The sequence below is a fragment of the Typha angustifolia genome, chromosome 9, assembly GCF_048772165.1.
Source record: "Typha angustifolia cultivar Huaian chromosome 9, ASM4877216v1, whole genome shotgun sequence".
Lineage (NCBI taxonomy): Eukaryota > Viridiplantae > Streptophyta > Magnoliopsida > Poales > Typhaceae > Typha > Typha angustifolia.
The window spans coordinates 8,540,286-8,564,338 of NC_133247.1; the positions used below are offsets into that span (position 1 = coordinate 8,540,286).

Consider the following 24,053-nt stretch of genomic DNA (forward strand, 5'->3'; position numbering starts at 1 on the left):
GCAGGTACAACACCCGAGGTGCAATAGTGGCCAATCTCACCCTCGAAAGTCGACGGGAAGACACCACTTGGTGTGGCCTCTCCTAAAGGCGAGAAGAGCCCACGAAGGGTCGCAATCATGAGAGCTTCACGAGGTGAAGCTCCTAGGACCGGCGTGATGGCTACCCAAGGTCGTCGACCGACCAATCGACAGACGAGACCAAAATCAATAAGAAGAGAAAGGAAAACGACGGCTAGGCATTTATATTAAAATTAATTAATGAGGGGGGAGGACTCACCCACAAGTCGATTAGCGACATCAACGTGCTCGGCGACGCTCCGGTGTGGCGATAAGAGACCAGGGGCAAAAGACCACTAGCGGGGAGAAGAAAGAAGAAAAAGAAAAGAAGAAAAGAGAGAAGAAAGAGTAACAGGGGGAGAAAGAAAGAGGTGCACGTGCCAAGCACGTGTCCGCCCTTTTTTTTTTCCTTTTTGATGTTACAAAATAAAAGTCTTAAAAGCTAACATCTCGAGTTAAAGGTCTTAACCAACTTACCAAGATTAATCATCGATTAGGAGGAACATTGACGACAAAACTAAATATACTAAGAACTTACTCTTATACTACAAGAGACTACAAATATACACCACATACTAAAACTCCTCAAAAAAGGACCAAAACTCAAATTTACCCCAATTAATCATTATAATATGCACCCTAGCTTAGGATACTACACCATTAATCCTTAGACTAACTTTAGATACTAGATCCAACACGAACTTTGCTAATGAAGCATACCTTATCATTGACTAAGGATAAAAATCTAAGGATCTAAGATACCAAACCAACTAAACACCATAAGGAATCGCAGTCACTCGGTATCAACCAAAACTAAAGGTTATCAAACTCATCCTAACAAGATCAAAATATCCACCTCTCCTAGATTGAAGTGATCTAATAATTTGCAAACCTTTATTTCCACTCTCTAGCTTGTTTTTATCCATCTGTCTACCAACACATTAATTTACTAACAAGTCATCAATAATTTGAATCTTTTAAATAACTATTTGCTAAACTTTCTACAAAAGGTAGATTTATATCACAACTAATGAATTAAGATAGAGTGCACACGCTAATAATCAAAAGACAAACTTACATTATGATAAGACCGACAACGAACACTTAGCTCACAGAGTCTCACTTCACCCAAGGTAAGGGCTTGCATAAATCATCCTTTGTATTATTCCTAAATTCTCATTGTTCTACCTGATAATACTCCAATAAGTTTTTTAAAATTAGCAATCTAAATGAAACGATTTTCTAATAAGATCTTCTTGTCAACTACCATAAGTCATTAGCCACACCAAAATTGTAAGGTAACTCTTTTCATCACTAACAAACTAGATATTCAGTAGCAACTACATAACTCCCGGATAACTAAACCTTTAAAAGGAAGATCACACTCCTAATATCGTTCCTTATTCACCCCATGACTAATTTTACTAATTTACACTCCTAATATCATTCCAATCATGACTAGTCATTAGTCATCCACTAATAGAGATTCGAACCTCACTAATCAATAACTTTCCTATTAATAATTATCATAACTACCGACTCAGAAATGACATTAGATAATACCCATATCACGCTACTTTAAATTATTAAATAACTCTATGATCATCAAATCCAAATGTAGACGGAAGATTAGTCCACAACGTAAGCCAAACCCCCTTTAATTAACCAAGGAGAAAGCAACAAGAAGCAATCTCCTATCCTTATTAGCTAGTAGCACAAACATAATTTTAGTTAAGAAAAGACATTAACTATAATTTTGAATTGAGCTCCCTCATAATTTATTTTGCAGAAGTTCTAACATCTCAAATATTTAAATAGAACAAATACCAACTAATGGTTGAACTACCCCTATAACCAATCAATATTTTTACTTCTATTTCATCGAAGCCTCCTAATTCCTATATTAGCAGTATAAAAGTACCCAACCTCAAGATGCAATACCTAAAAATTCACTTAAGGCAACATCAAGAGTTCAGATACTCAATAACAAGAGAGCTAATATCATCCACAAGTCTGAATTAATTGTAAGTCAACTTCCACTTATGGGTAGAATTTATGCAATCCTACTTTAATACTAGACATCTTAAGCTAACTACTCTAACATTCTTATCAGTGAACAACGACAGGTAAAAGAAACTTAATTAATGTCTAGACATTAATCATCACGTGACTAAACCTTTTGACAACTAAAGTAATGAACACACACTCATTAATGGATAGGTGACAGGTAGCCAATGCAATATCCACTAAATATTGATAACTCACTCATAGCCAACTTCTAAGCTGTTTCAGTAAGCCTGATGCACACACTTAGTCACTTGTCATAAAAGCCAATCCATGAGAATATACTATTTTTTTAAATAAAAACGAAAGGAAATAACATAAAAGCAAATAACTTTAAAAAAAAAGCATTGCCAAAACAAATATGGTGCACCATAAAATATCCGATAGGTGACAATCATGCAGGCAGTCAGTCTACCAGCTAATTTTAGCTCCGACCAACTCGTCTCACAACGGATGACATGCACAACTCAACTATTGAGATACTGACTAAACCTCCAAATTAAAGAACTAAATGCATTAAGGTATAATAAAGGTCAATTACCAATGCTGACCAGAACAATTAACATCTCTAACATCAAAACTCAAAAATTTGAGTGCTAAACTACTCATTAAACTACAATTACTTAACACGCTAACTCAAGGTAATTTAGATTTGCTTAAATATTAGAATACACTCAAAATAGAATAGGGTCTACACCCTATCGAGGAACCCTTAATAACGATAGATACGAAGTTTTGTAAATGAAACATTGTTAATTCCTTTTTTTTAACTACAATTAGATCTCAACAAGAAGTTTTACGTCATTTCCTACATGACCAAAGAGTTCAACGGTTTTAAAGTAAATCACATAAGCAACATTTAATTAATCTGCTTTGTTAAATAGACAACCTGCTTAATGCAATTTTCCTACAGTAATTTGTATTAATTCTTCGATAGAAGCAATTAATATAGATATACCTAAACTACTCCTTTGCTAAAATTAATTTTAACCAAGATGTAATTGGCCACGCTAAATCCCAACTAGAACTAATCACATATTATGACTTGTAATGACACTCTGAGGTCGCAGTCTGATTCAATTAAAAAATTACTTACAACACTGATATGACTAGCAAGCAACCTTCTAAAATAACTAAATATAATTTCCATTGATATTAAATAAAGGATTTAAAAATATATTAGAACAGATAAAAAAATAATTAATCAATTCCGGTTAGCCCAAAGCCCAAAGAAATGGGCTGGCTATCCAAAGACCACCAACTTGACCCACTAAGTTTGGACTCAAAGCCCAAATTATCCAATAAAGCCACCTAGGCCGAGCTACATCCACAACTTGGGCTAAACTACCTGTAGCCCACACACACCACTTGGGTTGGGCTGCCCACAACCCAAGCCCACCATTTGGCTTGGGCTACTCACAATCCAACCAAGCGGCTAAGCAACCCACCCATACACCACACCTTGCCACCTTCTTCTCACACAATAGATGACCAACAAGGGGAAGGAGGTGGCTGCCAACGTGCCCCATCGTTGGTAGCCAAGGCCAGTGCACTAGCTGACACCCACGACAAGTATGACACCCGAGGTGCGACTCGGTTGGAGGCCGAGCAAGGAGTCGTAAGCAAGAAGGGCTCCACAACGGGGAAAGAGGTCATCGACGATCTTGGCCACCGACACAACCACCCATAGGACCAAACTCACCCACACGAGACACACACTCCACACGAGGGGGCGCAGGGCCGAGCTAGGCAGCCAATAGTGATCAAGCCCCCACGCCATAGTCAACGGCTAGAGGGATGAGTCATCCGATGAATCCGACCATAAGAGCACCAAAGGATGGCACCGAGAGCTTCATCTCGAAAAGGAAAGCTTTCGACTAGATGAGGAGAGAACATGGCACCGATAGTGACCAATCTCACCCCCAGAAGAGGCCACTTGGTATGGCATATCCCAAAGGCAAGAAGAGCCCAGGAAGGGCCGTAATCATGATAGCTTCACAAGGTGAAGCTCCTAGGAAATACGCTATGGCGACCCAAGGTCGCCATGCGGCTAATCAACGAATGAGATTGAAATCAATAAGAAGAGAAAGTAAAATGATAGCTAGGCGCTTATATCAAAATCAATTAACAAAGGATGAGAAAGACTTGGCGACGTCAATGTGCCTCGGCAACACTCCAATGCAATGAGAAGAGAAAAGGGGCAAAAAATTACTAGCGGGGAGAAAGGAGAGTTTTGGGGGGGGGGGGGGGGGGGGGGGGAGGAGAGAAAGAAAGAGAAGAGAAAACGTGCCCCGACGCGCCCCTTTTGTTGGATGTTACAGTAACTCCCAGGGTAACGAAATAAAGAGATTTTATATGTCAATTAAAATAGAGCAAACTCTAGATGAACAACCACAAACCATCTCTAGAGATCTTGAAAAAGCACATGGAGAAGCAAAACCATGAATAAGCATCTATGTTACGATCGCCCTCAAGGAAGATGATCGTCTATCCGATTTATTAATCTAGACAAAACTTAACACGGAACTTGCGAAGGCAATGGGGATCGATCTAATTGTTGGAAAAATCTGAGATTCATATATGTGGTTCCTCTAGAAGTTAAGAATCCAAACAATCTAAATCTCGTCCATCAAGCTAGTAGATCGAAAGTTATGAGAGAAATAATAATCAAAGATCAGGAGGTGACGGGATGAACGTGGATTATGTGGATAAGGTTATGAGAGATAATGAAGGATATGGTGGATGGATTAGTGCTTTGAACAAGATGAAATAGGAGAAGAGAGCTTCCAAATATGGCTGGTCGCTAGAATTAGAGGGGAGAAGCGACAGAGGATTAACTCGAACCGTAGACGAGAGCTCGAGTTGGATCCCGAGGAGGAGGAAGGACGAGGGAGAAGTTGGCTCAAGCTTAGATACAAAATAAATTTCGGTAATCAATAATCCAAAGAGGCTGCTTTTTCACATATTTGGAGGCTAGCTAATCATCTAAAAACTATAAACAAATCCTAATACGAAACAACTTATCTAATATGCATTTGAATGCTCCTCGATTGCATTTAAACGTCTAAAAATAGGGCTTTAGATGTGCGAACACGAATCAAGCATTCCAACGATAAAAAATCGTGCTCTGTATGTGCGAACGTAAATCAGGCGTTTAAACGCCCTCCTTTACTTTTGTTCAAACACACCTGCCAAAAGGCATCTTGTCTTTCTAAAATATAAACAGAAAACTATACAATTTGAAACAGTTTAATCATGTCTAATTTGTATCTAAATCAAAAATCGCAATAATCTACTTAGAAAGAACTAAAATATACTGCCAAGCCATTCTAGAAGGGCCAAAGGCACAAGCTACTGAGAGTAAAATGTGAAAAGAATATTTAGCTTAGTTGTCCAAATAATTGCAAATAAAATATGTATATAAGCTCGTAAACTATAATTCTATATTTTTTAATTTGAAGTAAAAATACCATGTGTGAAAAAGCAACACTTCTATAGTCCCTATGCTTTTCAATTGATTGCCTTAGTAATTGAATAATTGCAATAAATGCATATAAGGATCTATAAAATAATACCTAGATGTGTTTAAATATAATATGCCCCCCTGCGTCAATTTCATGTATTGTCAAGTTGCAAATGATAATAACATAGCAAGCACAAGGTTACTCACATTAAACAACGACATGAGAAACGACCAATAGATTGTTGCTGGCCAATACCTGCACCCATTGCAATAATATTAAGGCCTTACAAATTAAGGGATCTTTCATATTGCACGCCTTGTTTTACACGTATAATTTCTCAAACAAACTATTAATATAAAATTCAGCAAACTCTTTGGAGCCCACAAAGTATGTAAGTTATTGTATATTAATCTTGCATAACTAAAAGTCAAAAACTTGAAAAGTTGCAAGAATGGCTCATGCAAATGTTTGTACAACATTGAACTTACTTGATGTCAACCGATGCACCCAAGACTATTGCTCCAAATGCATTTATGAAAGCTCCTAAAAAAGAAATAACACGATATTAGGGAAAACCTTAAGTCGTAATATGTATAGATTGGATTAAGGAAAGACCACTCCTCGACTCCTAATCCAACCGGCAAAATGCTAACAGTTGGCCCAAAGCCAAAATACAGAATCCACAACATTGCATAATAAGTTCTAATTCACAAAATGTTATTGATGTATATGAATGTATTGCTGAAAGGGCACTTACTAATTGCAAATAGAAAACCTATACTTAGAGTTAAAAAAAAAACCTGTACTACATTTCTAATACTTTACTTTTTGATAACTGATATACCAAGTGATCTAGAGACTGGAGATGCCATGTATTCTTTATGCGTTATATCTAAAACAACCGAGACTATCAAAATAAATATTATTGTTGGACCTTGACAAAATCCAACATAGATGTTACTCTTCAGCATCATTTGGTAAGATAAACATACTTGCCACTACTAAGAAGTTAGGTAGATACTTGAGACCTTGAAAGAATCGAGAAGTTAAGCAAGGCCGGTCAACTCCACTCTTTCTTACATTACCAATGTAAAATAAAAGTAAAGGCATCGAAACAAAGAGGAGTAGGGAGAGAACGACAACATATGAGATGTGGAACTCTATCGCATTCAAGACTTCCCTATTGGAAGACCCACTAGTCCTTGTCCAACAAGCATCAAGAACTGCCAAATACCAAAAAAGCAAAGGCAATGCAACAAACACGGTGGGCATTACCGAATAATGATCTTGGTCTTGTCGAAGCCAACTATATACTACAATAATGATAGGCGCTTCAAAGACCTTTATCAAAAGCTAATTTAGATACTAAAATGACCTCCAAGATGTGAAATTTCCTTTGAATGAAGCGATGATGTGGGAATTGGTTACTAGAAGAAGACGAAAGGTTTGAGCTGGGTGGGTAACGAGACTTGACGAATAGATGTCTCTTGCAACCATATAACCTGCGGCGAGGATTAGAATGCAAAGCGAATGCAGCGCCATAGCCTTGGAGGCATTGATCTAGGTAGTCCCTATTGCGTCGATCAAGAAGGAAGAGGAGACATGTGCGAGACTTTACTCAAAATTTAGAAAACTTCACATGTAACAACCAGCATGTAGCGTTTATTATCATTTTGATCCTTCATCTAGAAATACCACTTTAACGGGTTGAATCGTTGAAGTAACTATAATCGGTAATTACACGACAAAAAGGTAATTATTTCGGTGGCATTTGGTTCCAATACTTATTTATGAATTTGGACATTATTAAATAAGTTTTATAGGCAACCACTTATTTATATATATTTTAGTCAAACCTTATATAAAATAAATCAGCAATAAGTTATTTATAAAATTTTATAGAGGATGTGATAAAGTTATGCAACTTTTTTATATCACTAGAATATTGTACAACATCCTTAGGTGTGTGAGACACTTTGGAGATTTGCACCATTTCACCAACACGGTAATTACCATATTCACTTCTTAAAATTCTTTAGTTTGGGTTAGAAGTGTGGGTCATATATTGATATTAGGATTGGCTTGAGCTTGTGACGGAAATTTATCTTGCTCGTGAACCTTCAAAGAGTTTATCAAAGTACATAAGTGGCTCTCCAAGTCATTTTGTCTCTCTGCAACTTGTTTAATCACTAATTTTAGTAATTGGTTTGTCTTTCTATGTCTTGATAAATGACAGCAAAGTATCTTCCAAATAATTCCTTGAAGAAAGTCATGGTTGATAGGGTACAGGATAAGGTTGATATTGTTGCGATAGTGGAGGTATAGGTTACTGCTAGAGCTGGTTGCTTTGATCTGCTCATTCATCTAATAAAGTTGGGGTGGTTCTCCTAACCATGATTATAAGTATTTGAGTCAGAGGAGTATGGTTTCTTGTAAACCTCAAATGCATTACAATGTTCTTCGTACGTGCTCCTAAGGGTGAAAATGGGCGGATTAAGTCTGACCCAACCAGTGACACGATCCCAATTGGATTGGATACAACTAAAAAAATTCGATTCAGATCCGGTACAAATACGGTTAGTCTATTAGTAAAATATTTAGATCCAGATTTGAATACGGATAGTCTTTTAGAAAACATCCGGATCCGGTATAACTAATGTTATCGGATTCGAGTCCGGATAATAGATATCCGTGCAACCCACCGATTCACTCTAACCGCACCCTCTCCCTTTCTTTCCCAAGCTGTAGCCGCCTCCACCAAAACTGAGAAATCTCTCCTCGCCACCACCGTCTTCAACTCCTCCGTCGCCATCACCTCTCCGGCATCTCCGCCGCCATCGACACTCCGTCGTGGTGACACCACTCCGTAGCGGTGTCACCAAGCTCCGCCTCCTCCTGTCCTCCCTCCTCGAGCTTGAGAGGCAAGAGAGTGAAAGCTTGAGAGAGAGAGAGAGAGAGAGAGAAGAGAGAGATGGCGACGGCTCCGACGACGTATTAGCCCTCGCAGAAATTGGAGTGGAGGAGAAGCAGTGTCGACCCGCATGTCAGTCCCTCTTCTTTAAAAACCAGTGCATTTAAGCCGTTCGACGTTTTGCGTGTTATAAGTGTGTTTTAGTTCTTCTCTCTCTATTGGAGGAGAAAGTTTGGATTTTTACTGCTTTATGGACCGCTGTTTGCAGTCATTCAGTTTACTTATTCCGCCGGAGACTTTGATTTCCTCTCCCCACATCTGTATATTGGTATTATTGTCAAAACATAAAATTCTAAAATTAGAAGCAATATAGCAATTCCAGATTAACTCTAGAATGATTCAAAGATTTTGGCACAGTTCAAATTCTGAAACAGTTGTAATCATAAGAACTAGAGTTCGAGGCTATTGTTTGTCAATCTAATGTAAACTGAAAAGCACATGGTGCTGCATTTGTAACTCGGGAAAAGCATGATGCTTTTCATGTTGTCTTGCAGTTCTCTGGACCAATACAGTGAATTCTACCAAAGGATCTGCTTACACCGAGTTCCTTACCGAGTTTGGAGCAACAAAGGTCATTGTATCAGTGTGAGTATGATAACCCTTTATGCTTTGAGTTAATAAAGGAATCTTTTTTCTTAATAATATTAGTTTGGTGAATCCGTATAATTTTCTTGGTTTATGAGTATCAGTATATACTTTCAGCAGTTAATTTTGTATCGAGCAGTTGAGCTTTATTGAATTATTGTTATCACTCCAGTTGTCCAGCAGTTTAATTTCAATCTGTTTGTATGTTCATGCTTAATTGAAGTGATTTCTTGTTTCTTGTGTGGTGTAATTTTGTTAATAATGTTATATTATATAGATTGTGTTTTTTTTTATTGTTATGTTATTTGTAGAGATTAATTTTGCTAACTTTATATATTTGACGTGCAAGAAATTATTTTTGTGAAACTCTTAGTTTTTATGTTAATTGTGTCTAAAAAGAAAGGTCATAATCCATTTAAAATTTGATATGTATCCGAAAACTATCCGATCCGTATTTGAAAATTATTCGATTCGTATCCGAAAATTATCCGATCCATATTTGAAAATTATCCATATCCGTTTAGCTAGGATGTGATTTTAAATTTTACTATCTGTCAAATGTTTGTATTTGAATTTGTATTTAGAATAAAAATATGGATCTGGAAATAAGTTGAGCACTATCCGATCCGTATCCAATCCGTTTTCACGCCTATGTGCTCGTCGTCTCGGGAAGAAATAGACAATTCTTAGCTGGGTGGTCTACCTCTTGACAAACAAAACAAATGACGATGCACTTTCGTGTGGGGAATAGCACAAGTGGCCATCAAACCTTTCATTTTGAGGGCCTCTAATTCCTTTGCTAAACTCTCAACCTTAGCTCGAAGGTGATACCTTCATCCACTTGAAGGAGTGGAGGTGAGTCTGCTAGTGTTTTTAGTAGCACTTAGGGTCGTCTAAGTGTGGGCGTTTTTAGCAAAATCATTTAAGTATTCTATGTGTAGGAATTTGCCATTACACATTATTTTGATGAATTGATGCCCTTGAGACGTAAGACCCTCATAAAAATAGCTTACAAGTCGCTAATTCCCATACTCGTGGTGGGGGCACAAGTTGAGCAACTCTTTAAACCTCTCTCAAATTTGATATAAGGTCTCACTTTCTTTTTGAGCCAAGGTGGAGGTTTGACATTTAAGCACGTTGGCCTTATGATTTGGGGAGTATTTGTGAAAAAATACTGAAGTCATCTTCCGCCAAGTGCCTATGAATGTGAATGGAGAGAGTAGAGCCAACTCTTAACTTGATCTTTCAAAGAGTCCGGAAGGAACCTAAGCCTTATAGCATCAGTTAGCCTGTGCTAATTATGAAAGGTGGCCACTACCGAACTCTCTAGTATGTAAATATGGGTTTTCATTTTCTAGGCCATGAAAATTATAGAGAAATTGAATCCTGGTTTGAGATCAATGTTCAGTATCTAGTGGGCTCATTATGCAAGATGGAGTAGAAGCATGGTAAGGTGAATATACTCTTGAAGAGTCTTCCCTAGTAATTCATCGTGTTCACTCATGATAGGGAGTCTTCTTTTATATTGGGCTAAGGTTGTGTTTCTAATGGTTTTGTTTCAGACCCTCTACCGAATCTACCTAACTCGTCCCTATGCCTTTTGCATAAACCCATAAATATCTCTATTTCCTTTTTCTTTTGAATAACGAAGCTTAAAAAAAGGAAACACAGAAAAACAACAAAGAGTGAATGAAGTTACTGTTTTTGCTATGGCAATTTTTTAAGCTTGTCTCTTTTAGCACTCCTCTTGAACCGTCTCCTCAGCAATGGCACCAAAATTTAGGTGTGCCCAAAAACTACCCGCAAGTATAACGGTTGATTGTAGAACAGTTTGGGGTTGTCGAGTCCATATGGAGATGGTGGCAAATAATACACTACACACAAATTTAATAAATAACGAGTAGATTACTGCTGTATAAGAGTTAATAAAATAGTAAACAAGTACGAAAATATAATTTGGGAAGAGAGAGACTAGGCATCAAAATCTCTCACTTTATACTTGGATTGCTCTGAACTGTTTGTAGAATTGACTTTGTATTTGTACTTAGGGGTCAGTTCACAAAAATGACCCACTTCATTGCATGTGAAAAGACCTTTGATGCACTCATACATCAGATTTTGTTTTGGAAGTTGTTTATCTACGACATTCCAAAATCATTCATGTCAAATAGGGACACTAAATTTCAACGTCATGTTTGGACAGCATTAAGTTAAAATTAGATCAAATTGCAATTTGGTAATGCATATCATCCTTAGGTAGATGGTCAAAACAAAGTTGTGAATTGATCATTAGACAATCTATTAAGTTGTCTAGTTGGAGAAAGACTGTCTGAGTGGGACTTGATCTGACACACAAGCTAAATTTGCCTATTAGAGATCCATAAATAGATCCTTAGAAAATCAACTTTGAATTACTATATAGCAACTATTCCACAGTTCCTTAATTATGGTTCATCTCTTATCTTATCTTGAAGAAATATGGAAGCAATTTTTCATAGAACTTCCACCAGACATACCAAGTTTGCCAATTGTTAATTTTGTTGATCTGTTTGAAATTCATGGAGAGCCACCACTGCCAATCAATACTGTAGTACATTATTTTGATATGAGGATGTCTTGACACTCGTGACCAGCCAAAAGACCCCTCGATGTACCTTGACTTGTTTGTACTAAGACAATCATTATGTTAGCCTAATGTGTGGGCCCCCATTTTGTGACGCAAGTTGCGACAACTGATAGGCCGTTGGACATTATTATATTACGTAGTCAATTTGAACTAGTTTAGTGGGCTGGCAAAATTTATTATGCCTAAAACCTTTTTGATTCCCCAAAAACAATTAGACTTTTCTTTAAACCTTGGACTTCCCAAAATAAACCCTTAATTCCCTTCGGTCTCACTTCCTCTTAATAAACTATTGTGGAGTCCCTAGAGAGATCTTCTTTGAAGCTATCAAGTTTTCATCCTTTATCTTCTCATTTTCTCTACGATCCTTGTGGGTCTTTTGTAAGGATTATCGTGCTGGTTGGCGTGCGCCATGCCAATGGGGGTATGACATCTAGCACGGGGTACTCAAATTGCACATCCCTGTGTCGAGGCGTGCTAATCAACATGGGGTAGTGCTGACCGGCACAAGTGCATGTCGAGCTGCACACCCCAGTGCCAATCAGCACAAGTGCATGCTGAGTCGACAAAGCAAGTTTGTCATGATGAATCAAATGATGTTTTGGAGCCTCCAATAAGCTAATGGCTCATTAAGGGTTAGTGGTGATGCTCTAAAGCCTCCAATAAATCAACAACCTATTAAGGGAAAGGGTTAGTGATGATGCTCTAATAAATGAATAACCTATTATAGTCTTTTTGTCTCATTCTTTGTCACTTAGGCAGCCCACACTTTACTGAATTTGGGATGGAAGTGCTAGAATGTGAGAGAATGTGAAAGAGAGGAGGAAATTAATAAATCCTATCAAAAGGTAAGGATGTTTCTTTCATTCTCTTAAGTTTTTTTTTTGTTCTTTTGTTTTACACTTCATAAACTAATTTGTGGTGGAAAAATACTAGATCTAGCTCTGTTTTGCTATATCTTTCATTTGTAAGTCTTTTTACATAGATTTAGCATTTTGGTGCTAAATCTATGAAAAATATCTTTAAAATAGGAATATGGAAAACATTAGATTTTCTCTATAATTTTTCCCAAAATTTAAGAATTTGAAAATAATATATCAAATTCATTCAAATTGAATTAAAATTGGTATATGAACATGTTAGATTAATTTTTAATAAAAAGGATTTTAGTCTATAGGAAGCAGGATATCAGAGGATGCGAGCTCACTATATTTTATGAGTTCTTTATCATTGCCATCATATCTACCAAAGTCAGAAAACCCTTGTTAATTCATTATTCACAACCTATATATATATTTATATTATGCTTGCGTAGGTCGTTCCCGTGCATATTCAATATTCATACCATATCATATTAGTATTGTAAAATTCAAATTTTTATGAAAATTATATGAGATGTTACAACAAGTAATATTACCAATGGATAACTTTTGATGATTATCAATAATATTTGATACAACATTCTCGTGTTATTTTTGTGTAGGTAAATGAAGTTTTTAATCCTCGTCATTTTACGTACAACTAGGTACTAATTTTTATTTATTGAATTATTGTTAATTACTAAATGTGTTCAATCATATTATGTATTGAATAATATTTACTTAACTATTGCTATACCCTTAATAAAATAGGCCATTTTACAAAATTAATCATTAGAGACTAATGTAGGCTCTTAACCAAGGTTCCCAGTATTGGGATCGCGATCAGTATCGGCCGTATCGACCATTTGTATCGGATCGAACTATTTTTTAATTATATAAAATTCTAAATATTATTTAAAAATGCAGAAAAATTTAGAAAAAATGACAGAAAAGTAAGAAAACAAAAATTACTTGCATATGAAGTCTATAAACTTAAAATATATATTAACTTACTAAAAAATTTAAAACTTTGATGAATACCGAGCTGGTTCTCGTAAATTTCTATAATCTTCATCATTATAATCACCATAAGTTTGTAAATATTGATGTCTGGGATCTGATGCTACAAAAAGTGATTTCATTATACTAGTCATATTGTATGGATCTTGTTGTGTAACTTGCGTCTGAGGAGGATAGTAACCAGCATTTGGATTGTGTCTGAGAATATTGAGATAATAACTAGCATATGGATTTTGTAATGGCTTCAAACAATAAATATTCAATGTACCATAATCATAGGAAGCAACATTCTCATGACGACGTTGCTGATATGTATATACATTCTCAGTTTCTTTATCTTCAATCCTTACATCTTCTTGACTTTCCTTAATAAATATAGATGGGACGATCTCACTGTCATATGTATCATCAGAACTATATAGTAGGTATACTATCTCTTGCTGCTGAACGACTCGTACCAGCCTTTGCCCTCATCGTGGTGTCCCTCAATATCTCATCTAACCATGATTATCTGTGTCATCTAATAACCTGTCCTCTATTTCTTTGATCCATGGAGTCAAGGAGTTCTCTTTATCAAAAACATGATTTAAATCAATCAGTTAGTTCATTTTCTGTCTTTCTTCTTAAATTTCTCTCCCTCATTTTCATATTATAATGACAAAAAAGTAACTTTTCCAATCTTTCTATTGTCAATCGGTTGCGTATTTTTGTCTGGATTAAGGAGAAAATAATCCAATTTATTTCACACTATGATGAAGACACAGTATGATTTAAAATTTTTTTTTGCTATTGGCATCAAATTTGGTGTTTCCTCCTATCCATAGATAGACCACTATTTAGCTAGAGTGTTATGAGATATAGCTACAGCAACTTTAACAGTACTGAATTGCCTAACTCTCAATCTATATCTCTTCATCTGAAATCAGAAATATATTATTGCATATTGATTATATTGAAAGTTAAAACTTAAAACAAATAATAATAAAATTATTTAATTGAATCATAACTCATTTTTTTTTCGCAAAAGATTTGTATATAAATATCGAGCTTAAGTCTGCTGATTATCTTTCTAACTCCCAACAAGACTTCACTATTATTATTGACATTTGTAGAGAGTTAAAATTTTGGATTAAGAAAATACCCTATAGAAATTTTAAATTTGTAAGCATTCAAGTTTTTAAATATTTATAAATAAAAGTAAATTAGTAAATTAAAACTTAAAACTTAAAAGCATGCCTACCAGCCGTATGTATTTCTCTATTTAGTTGTTTGTTTCATCTACCATTTCGTATAACTTTGGCCCACATCTTTTTTATTGATTTTTTTGCTATGTCCATTGTCTCATATAGGAAACCCATCTCAGACTTCTCATCATTGTCTATAAGTCTTAATACTTTGACAAGAGGCTTAAATATTGCGGTGACAATTGTAATATTAACTCAAAATGTATTTCCAAGAGCCATATTTTTTAAAATTTCACCTAAAGTTTATCTTTAGGTTTCATATTCTAAATCTTTATAAACCACTCTTGTGATGTAAACATCCGTATAATATTATTCTTGTAGCGCATGATGCTCTCCGGGGCTAAAAAATGAGTAGCAAATCTAGTGACGTCGGGTCTAATGATCTCTCTACCATCAGTCATCTGTTTGAGTAAATTAAGAACCCAACCTCTGACTTCATATATGATTTTAGGCTCTTTTGCAATATCCTCTAACATTAGATCAATATAATGTGTAGCACATGCGTCCAATATAAATAAGGTTTTTTATCATAAGTAAATTTTCAGTAGTTTTATAATTGGCCCTATTATTAGTAACCACTTGGACTACCCTTTTTTCATCGATTTCTTATACCACCTCATTCATCAACTAACAAATATAATCTACATTTTTGAAATGAGTAGTAGCATCCACAAACTTCAAAAACCATACTAGAGTAACTAAGAAATTAATTATATTTCTTTTGTTTTGTGTACTTCATGCATCATGCATCAATGTATAACCAAATTCATCCCAATACCATTTAAATATCTCAATGTAAGTATGAAGTTTATCTACCTTTGAGTTAAGATATTTAATAGCAATATTATTTGAATAAGGAGGCGGAACACCAGGCCTTACTGATTGTATAGCATCCACCATAGTGTGATAATAAGGACTATCAGTTACATTGAAAAGAATATGGTTGTAGAAGAAAAATTTAGAGATAGCTCTACTAATGTGTTTCTTTGTATTTTTAATTCCTTTGAGAACTGTCTTGATGGAAGTCCGTGTATGACTCTTTTTTTTCTGAAGATATGTATCCATTAGTCCAATATTTTTAAACTCTGTTGTAACACCAGGAGTCCTATCGGTAGAATTGCTACCCCCATCTTCTCTCTCTCCTATATTAACTGATCTAGATCTCTGAAAGTTACTACCGGTGTTTCTTCTCATCTCTTCCTCTCCTCTATACATATTTCTGCTCTATTTCATTACCCTCCTCATCTGTCTCTCCTCCTTATCCTTCCCACTCTGTTCACTGCTATCATTATCAATGTGTGCAAGATTATACATCAATTCTTCATGAACAATTGACTCTTTTTGTTGTGTAGATTATTTATCCTTCTTTTTGCTAATTAAATGAGCCAACATCTGCTTTCTAACTTCCAAGGACACTTGAGTGCAAGCTGCTACATTTCTTTGTCTTTCAGCTAAATATTTTTTCAAACGGCTAACATCACCACTCATTTCCTTTCTATACTAGTTGCATTTAACACGTCTTTTATCTTGATCAATAGTGCTGTAATATTGCCACCAATATCGGTATGATATGACTTCTCATTTAGAGTCATTGATATTTTAACTCTGTAACTAAAAAATATAAACAAAAATTAAAATAAAATATAAAATAATTTAAAATTTATGAAAATAAAACCCTCTTAATTTTTTTTTCTTTACTTCTTTCTAATTTTCAGTTTCCACTTCTCTCAGCCTCTCAACTCTCAAGTTCTTAGAAGCAGCAAGGTGCTGCTGCTTGCTGCGCACCTGTAGTAGTAGCACACTTGAAAGGAATTAGAAATTGAAAAAAAAACTCACCCGAGGTTGTTGGATCTTCGTTGGAGAACGTCGCCGGAAGTTAAAGTCATCGGAGATCTACTCAATCGTTGGTGAGAAAAAGACCCGTAAGAAAGAGAGAAAGAAAAGAGAGAAAGAGAGAGAAAAAAAGAGAGAGAGAGAAAAGGGAGAAAGAGAGGCAGGTGGGTTATTGATGTCCCCGAATTTCCACCCGTTTTGGTCAAAACAATCGAAACCCTAGCCAAGGCTGGTTTCAGCTGGGATCGGGATCGGCTGGCCAATCTTGATCCATTTCGGCTGATCCCGAGTGGAATCAACCGAAACTAGGAACCCTACTCTTAACACATATATTCAAATAAAAAATATCAATAAATACCCTAAAAAATATATTAGAGATGTATTAAAGGCATGCCACTTGCATGTCCAGGCCTTTGATACGTTGGGGCGTGCCTTTAGTACGATAATCTTTGGTTTCTTGTCCATCTACTTAATGAGGAAATGGCATTGAGCACCCAAAAGCACTCAAAGAGAGACTCTGGAGAAGTTGACATCTGTAGGCAGCCTTTTTTCATCTTTCATTTTCTTCCATTTATATTGTACCTCTAGTAATACAAGTTGGATCCTCTATCACTGTATCATTAGCTTTTATGTAAAGAATAGCTACTGTTTGGTATACCCCTTGCAACAGCATAGTTATCCTTGAGACTTGACATGCAAACTTATAGGCATCTTGTTTTAATTGATGCTTGAATCCAAATAGGATTATGAAAAAGGTTTCCTACTTATGTGGGTTTGCTACAGTTGGAACAAATCCTATTCTAGAGTTGGAATTCTTGTGTGTTTATCTCCTAATACAGTAGGACTTAGAGGTTAATACCCAATAGGACTTGGAATAAGAGCACTATCATGACTAGGCAATAGCATATCTTCACACCTATAAAAGGTGTGTGCACTCTTGAGTCAGACAAGTTGAGGAGAGAATTAGGGGTGTAAACGAGCTGAGCTTGATTGAGCCGGCTTTAGCTTAGGCTCGGCTCGAAATTAGTTTTGAGCCTTAGTTTAATGTTTAGGCTAGGCTCAACTCAACCCAACGCAAGCTCGAGCCGAACCAAACCAAGCTCGAGTCGAGCCCAAGATGAGCCCGAGCTTGATTAGAGGAGGAAGCAACGACGATAGGGAAGGGGATGATGGCTTATCGAAGGAGAAGGTGGTTAAAGGAAGAGAAGGTGGCGACAACTTGTTAATGGAGGAGTAACCCGATGGAGGAGGTGGCGACGGCGGCTGCTTGTTAATGGAGGAGGAGGCGGCGGCGTCTTGCGATAGAGGAGGAGGCCGACGGAGGAGGAAGAGGACCCGATCACTCCTCACAAAGAGGAAGAACTAGTGGAGATTTTGCTTTTGCTTTTTTTGCTTTTAATTGTTGGTTACTTGGTTATTTGAAGAGAATAATGGAGTAATTGATAGAAGAGGATTAAGTGATGTGGGAATTTGTGATTGATGGAAAAGAAAAGAGTGATGAAGTAGGTATGTCGGTCATATTAATAGGAGTAATGGTGGTTCCTATGAGTCTATCTCAGTATTTAAGAGGGTCCATGTGTAAGACAGAAGGTCAAAGGAGCTAAGATATTAATATATATATATATATAATTTTGAGCCTCAAATTTAGGCTCAGGCTCAACACAACTCAAATTGAGCTGAGCCGAGCTCAAGCCACTCGTTTCTTTTGATACTCCTAGAGAGAATTTAGATAGAGGTGCATCGGCTATGTAGTGCTTAGTAATTTTATAGATTGTGTGCAGAAGCTGAGGGATCAAGATATGGAACAAGGTGATTTTGTTTTTACTCTTGGGTTTTCTTATTTACTAGAGTAGGGAATTATTCAGAGGGTGTACAAGGGATTTTGGCTCAGGTTTTGAGCAGAGTTTTCACTTGAGATTTTTAGAGTAGATTTATCTGTACGGATTTCTCATTTTTCATAGTGAAAAAGAAAACAGTTGCACACCCTGTCGACGTAGGCCCAGAGCCGAATCACGTAAATCTTAGTATCTCTTTTGCTTGGATTATTTTTATCTTTTCTAGTATTGCATGTGTGTTTTCTTTGTTGATCGTTTCTGCAGGTTCAACACATCTTTTGGCAATAAACTTTCTTAATTTATCTACTTGTACCAAACTAGAGTTCTTTGATTTCCAAGAATATGGGTTATTTATCTCTAATTTGATTGAATACTTGGATTGTCTTCATGTTCTTTGCAGGAAATTGTCCTACCCAGTCCTCTCACTTTTGTTCTCATGATTGTGCTAGGTATTCTTGAATTCCTTGCAGAGGTATTCTACATTTTCGTAGACCTCTTAACTTGATTCTTCTAAGGTTATATTTTTCAGACATCCTTTGTTAGGTTTGCATACCCTTCTGAGATTCACTTTTTAACTTCTGATATTCACCTTTTCTGTTTTATGTCATTTAAAATGCAGACATGCTATTTTGACAGATGTTAGCAGCATGTGGACTTCAGCTTGAGAGAATTAGTAAAATCACAAACATTTTATACTTAAAGGTAAGTTATCTGGTAAGTATAATTATGGTCACCTATGTAGTTGTGCACAACAGAGGACAAAGTAAAAAAACTGAGGTTGTAATAACGATAATGAGCAAAATCTAGATTCAGAAGTAATTTAAGAATCATAAAGCCCAAAATATTTAGCAAGATTGGTAGTGATGTTCAAAATTTCAGTCCAAAAAGATAATGAAATTTCAGAGATTTGGTATATTTTGGCCGTTTCACCTCTGTTTGAGAGGTTCAAGTTCTCATCATTTCTGAACATATACAAATCAAAATGAATTTAGAAAAATAAAAGAATAAAAAATAGCATAAAAATATGAAAATGGAAGAAATTTTGAAATCTACATCACTTGGCATAATAAAATATTCCTTGTTTACGAACAAACTTTGAGGGGATCATGAAAATATTAGAAGTAATACCTGTTGCATGCAAGGCTGGCACAACTCCCCAAGAGAGAAAAAAGACAGTAGAAACCTTTTCTTTTTCTTGGATTGATCAAGAGCAACCATATGGTTTTAGGCTTGATTGGCCCTTCTCAATATATAAATTGGACAATTGGGCTAACCCTCCCAAGAAACAGGCTATAACAAGCTCAAATCATGTGTATATAATGTTCTAATAAAAAATTCACTAAATATTAATCTCAATTTTCATAAAGGGAATTGAACCAATGACCTCTATCAAGGGTTGGTTCAATCACTGAGCTTAAATAGAAATCTTTAGAAGCATCATAGATAAACAACATTTTTTCAATTTTTGCTCAATTTGTACTTTTTCCTACACAAATGTTGGCCTTTTATAGAGATTTCCTATTTATATCTAACTTCAGCTATATGGGAATGGAAACAAGTCACTGTTGGCATCAGTGAATGGTCCATTCGGTTAGCATATGGTTGCGATTGTCGTTATGTTTTTCTGACAACAAGATCTAGTTGCACTTCACAGATTGAATGTAGATTATAGGTGGGAGGAAAGGGAGCCAATAATTGGCTTTCCAGCTCAAATTTCGTCTAGATTAGGGTAGAGAAAACCCCAAATCCATTGTAATAACCTAACTTTGTACTTAAAATCATCTGTTTGGTTACTTTTGATAGATTTTGGCCGAAACTGTGAAAACCATTGAAACCGGCAATTAAAATTTTAAAACACCAAAATGCGTAATGGTTTCTTGACATTCTGATAGGGTAGGTGAAAAATTGTGTATCTTTAATACCAATTGAAATTTCAAGGATTTTGTTGTTTGGTTGTAAGACGTAATGATTACCTTAAGTAAGTTTATGCTAGAATTTGTGTTTGATTACTAACTACAAATAAGTACGTTAATTGTACTAACAATCTTGCTTAAAAAACGCGCATAACTTTATCACACCCTTTATCTGTGATAAAACTTTATGGATAACTTATAGCGTTGCTTATCTTATACAAGGTTGGACCAAAATATGTATAAATGAGTGTTTGGTTGCAAAACGTATTTAATGATGTGCAGACTTTGTGGATCAAATAGTTGTTCATGTATCTTTATCTTTGAAAGCTCAAGTGGAGGCCCGTTTACTTATGTTTTGTCATATTAATCTCTTGTCTTCAGCTATTGGTGATTCCATTTCTGTACCAACCCAAGATATGCTTATCGGACTCTATGTATTAACGAAATGGAATCGTCAAGTATTGGTGCAAATAGGTATAATCCGTATAATTGCCGAAACTATCAAAATAAAACAGTTGACACTAATAACTATAGGTATACGAAAGAAAAAGAACCATATTTTTGTGGTTCCTAATTCATAAATAAGTATCCGAACCAAATGCCACTGAAATAATTACTTTTTTGCTGTCTAATTACCAATTGTAGTTACTTCAACGGTTCAACTTGTTAGAGTGGTGTTTCTAGAGAAGGATCTAAATGATAATAAATGCAACATGCAGGTTGTTACATGTAAAGTTTTCTAAATTTTGAGTAAAATCTCGCACCTGTCTCCTCTTCATTCTTGATCGACGCAATGGGGACTACCCAAATCAGTGCCTCCAAGGCCATGGCGCTACATTCGCTTTGCATTTTGAGCCTCACCGCAGGGTATCTGGTTGCAAGAGACGTCTATTCGTTAAGTCTTGTTACCCACCCAGCTCAAACCCTTCGTCTTCTTCTGGTAACCAACTCCCACATCATTGCTTCATTCAAAGAAAATTTCGTGTCTTGGAGGTCTTTTTAGTACTAAATTAGCTTTTGATATAGGTCTTTGAAGCGCCTATTGTTATTGGAGTATATAGTTGGCTTCGTCGAGACCAAGACCATTGTTCGGTAATGCCTGCCATCTGTTTGTTACATTGCCTTTGCTTTTTATCCTTTGGTGTTCATTTGGCTTCAGTTTGGGTTAAATATGGGTATTTGGCAGTTCTTGATGGCCGTTGGACGAGGACTGGTGGGTCTTCCAATTGGTAAGTCTTGAATGTGATAGAGTTTGATCTCTCATATGTTGTTCTCTCTCTACTTCTCTTTGTTTTAATGCCTTTACTTTTATTTTATATTGGTAATGTAAGAAAGAGTGGAGTTGACTGACCCTGCTTGACTTCTCGATTATTTCAAGGTCTCAAGTATCTAACTAACTTCTTAGTAGTGGAAAGTATGTTTATACTGCATAAGATGCTGAAGAGTAACATCTATGTGGGATTTTGTAAAGGTCCAACAACAGTATTTATTTATTTTGATAGTCTCGACTATTTTAGATACAATGCACAAAGAATACATGACATCTCTAGTCTCTAAATCACTTGGCATATCAATTATCAAAAAAGTAAAGTATTAGAAACCTATTATAGGTTTTTTGTTTGCAATGAGTAAGTACCCTTTAGCAATACATCCATATACATCCATAACATTTTGTGAATTAGTACTTTTTGTGCAATGTAGTGGATTCTGTGTTTTGGTTTTGGGCCAACTTTTTGCATTTGGCTGGTTGGGTTAGAAGTTGAGGAGTGATCTTTCCTTAGTCCAATCTATATATGTTACGACTTAAGGTTTTTCCTAATATTGTGTTATTTCTTCTTTAGGTGCTTTCATAAATGCATTTGGAGCAATAGTTTTGGGTGCACCGGTTGGCATCGAGTAAGTTCAATGTTGTACCAACATTTGCATGAACCATTCTTAGAACTTTTCAGGTTTCTGACTTTCAGTTACGCAAGATTGATATACAATAACTTACATACTTTGTGGTCTCCAGAGAGCTTGCTGAATTTGACATTAGTAGTTTGTTCGAGAAAATATACTGTGTAAAACAATGCATGCAACATGAAAGATCCCCTAATTTCTGAGGCCTTAATGTTATTGCAATGGATGCAGGTATTGGCCAGCAACAACCTATTGGTCATTTCTTATGTCACTGTTTACTGTGAGTAACCTTGTGCTTGCTATGTTATTATCATTTGCAACTTGACAATATATGAAATTGAGGGAGGAAGGGGCTATATTATATTTAAGCACATCTAGGTATTCTTTCATAGATCCTTATATGCATTTATTGCAATTATTCACTTACTAAGGCAATCAATTGAAAAGCATAGGGTGTATAGAAGAGTTGTTTTTTCACACATGGTATTTTTACTTCAAATTAAAAAACATAGAATTATAGTTTACGTGCTTATATATGTATTTTATTTGTAATTAGTTGGACGATTAATCTAAATATTCTTTTCACAGTTTACTCCCGCAGCTTGTGCCTTTGGCCCTTCTAGGATGGATTGGCAGCATATTCTAGGTTTTTCCAAGTAGGTGCTTATTGATGGTTTTGCTTCTCCATGTGCTGTTTCAAGATTTCTAGAGATGGTTTGTGGTTGTTCATCTGGAGTCTTCTTTTTGTTAATTGACATACAAAATATTTTAATTTCATTATTCTGGGGGCTACTTTCATATCTTTATGCAATCCTAATTGGGAAAGATTGTTGGACGCTGCATTTCTTGTCACAGCCTAGCCAATGCTGTTGACTGGATGATCTCTGTATCAGCCCGCGGAGCTATAATTGGGGCATGGCTTGGTGCTTGGCCAATGCCACTTGATTGGGAGAGACCATGGCAGGTAAAGATTCTTTGCTCTTGATTGTCACGAGAGATGTGCGCGATGCTTTAGATCATTCCAAACCATTGGTACTATGCCATTTTGATTGGATGCTAACTAAAATCTTTCTTGTAGGAATGGCCAATCTGTGTCACCTATGGTGCAATTACGGGACATTTTGTTGGGATGGCTGCATCGTGGGTGCTTATATTATTGCTCAGAAGACAAGTTCATCCCAAAGCTGATTAACTTTTAGGTGATGAGGGCTTTTCTATCATAGGCGGCCAACATTGACAATTTTGTTTATCAACATGGACCATTTTAGTACGTGGCATCAAGTTTGGGCTACAAAACACTTTATTTTGTTGAAATTATCAACGATTTGTCACTATCTACTTTTGCATAAAGCTGTCTCCTATTTCCATGCTTCTATATCGATCTGATGATAAGTTTTAAGGATTACATGTATCATGAACTACTTTTCATCTCATAAAAATCAACTTAAATATCAAATTAAAAGGCTAATGTGGATCAAACTCTTTCTTTCAGATTTCCTCAACTATTATGATAGCTCTCTCAACAAAGTTCTGAAAATTTTCTCAACTATTATGATAGAAAGTACCTAGATTTTCTCAACACTGTTCTGGCGTCCAGTTGTTCTTTTCTCCGAAATTTATGAATGCATAAATTGGTAAAGATGGAAAAAGTCTTACTATCCATCTAATTCCAGGGGTACTAGAAA

At 36.0% G+C, this 24,053-nt stretch overlaps 1 protein-coding gene and 1 non-coding gene across 10 annotated transcripts; both read left to right on the forward strand.

Moving 5' to 3' along the window:
* Positions 1-8,290: 8,290 nt before the first annotated feature.
* Positions 8,291-23,741, forward strand: LOC140767578 (uncharacterized). Of its 9 annotated transcripts, none has more exons than XM_073107550.1 (13): positions 8,291-8,628; positions 9,051-9,141; positions 13,248-13,289; positions 18,957-19,028; positions 19,176-19,258; positions 21,189-21,409; positions 21,496-21,561; positions 21,656-21,698; positions 22,311-22,365; positions 22,600-22,648; positions 22,957-23,024; positions 23,224-23,332; positions 23,447-23,741. In XM_073107550.1, exons 6-13 carry the CDS (start codon positions 21,263-21,265, stop codon positions 23,558-23,560), a joined length of 651 nt encoding a protein of 216 aa, XP_072963651.1. In that variant the 5' UTR covers positions 8,291-8,628; positions 9,051-9,141; positions 13,248-13,289; positions 18,957-19,028; positions 19,176-19,258; positions 21,189-21,262; the 3' UTR covers positions 23,561-23,741. The 9 variants fall into 9 exon arrangements, with proteins under 9 accessions (XP_072963651.1, XP_072963649.1, XP_072963646.1 ...); XM_073107548.1 differs by lacking the exon at positions 13,248-13,289 and adding an exon at positions 20,851-20,943 and having other exon boundaries at positions 18,957-19,071; XM_073107545.1 differs by lacking the exon at positions 13,248-13,289 and adding an exon at positions 20,851-20,943.
* LOC140767912 (small nucleolar RNA R71) lies at positions 10,171-10,276 on the forward strand. The gene has a single exon (XR_012105638.1). It is a non-coding gene; the product is annotated as a small nucleolar RNA R71 (small nucleolar RNA).
* Positions 23,742-24,053: the final 312 nt, after the last annotated feature.

Bases quoted from the DNA above. Each gene is read 5' to 3' on its own strand.
- LOC140767578 (XM_073107550.1), top strand. From the start codon at position 21,263: ATGGGGACTACCCAAATCAGTGCCTCCAAGGCCATGGCGCTACATTCG. The intron at 21,410-21,495 runs GTAACCAACTCC...CTTTTGATATAG, and splicing joins AAACCCTTCGTCTTCTTCTG to GTCTTTGAAGCGCCTATTGT. The intron at 22,366-22,599 runs GTAAGTTCAATG...CAATGGATGCAG, and splicing joins GGTGCACCGGTTGGCATCGA to GTATTGGCCAGCAACAACCT.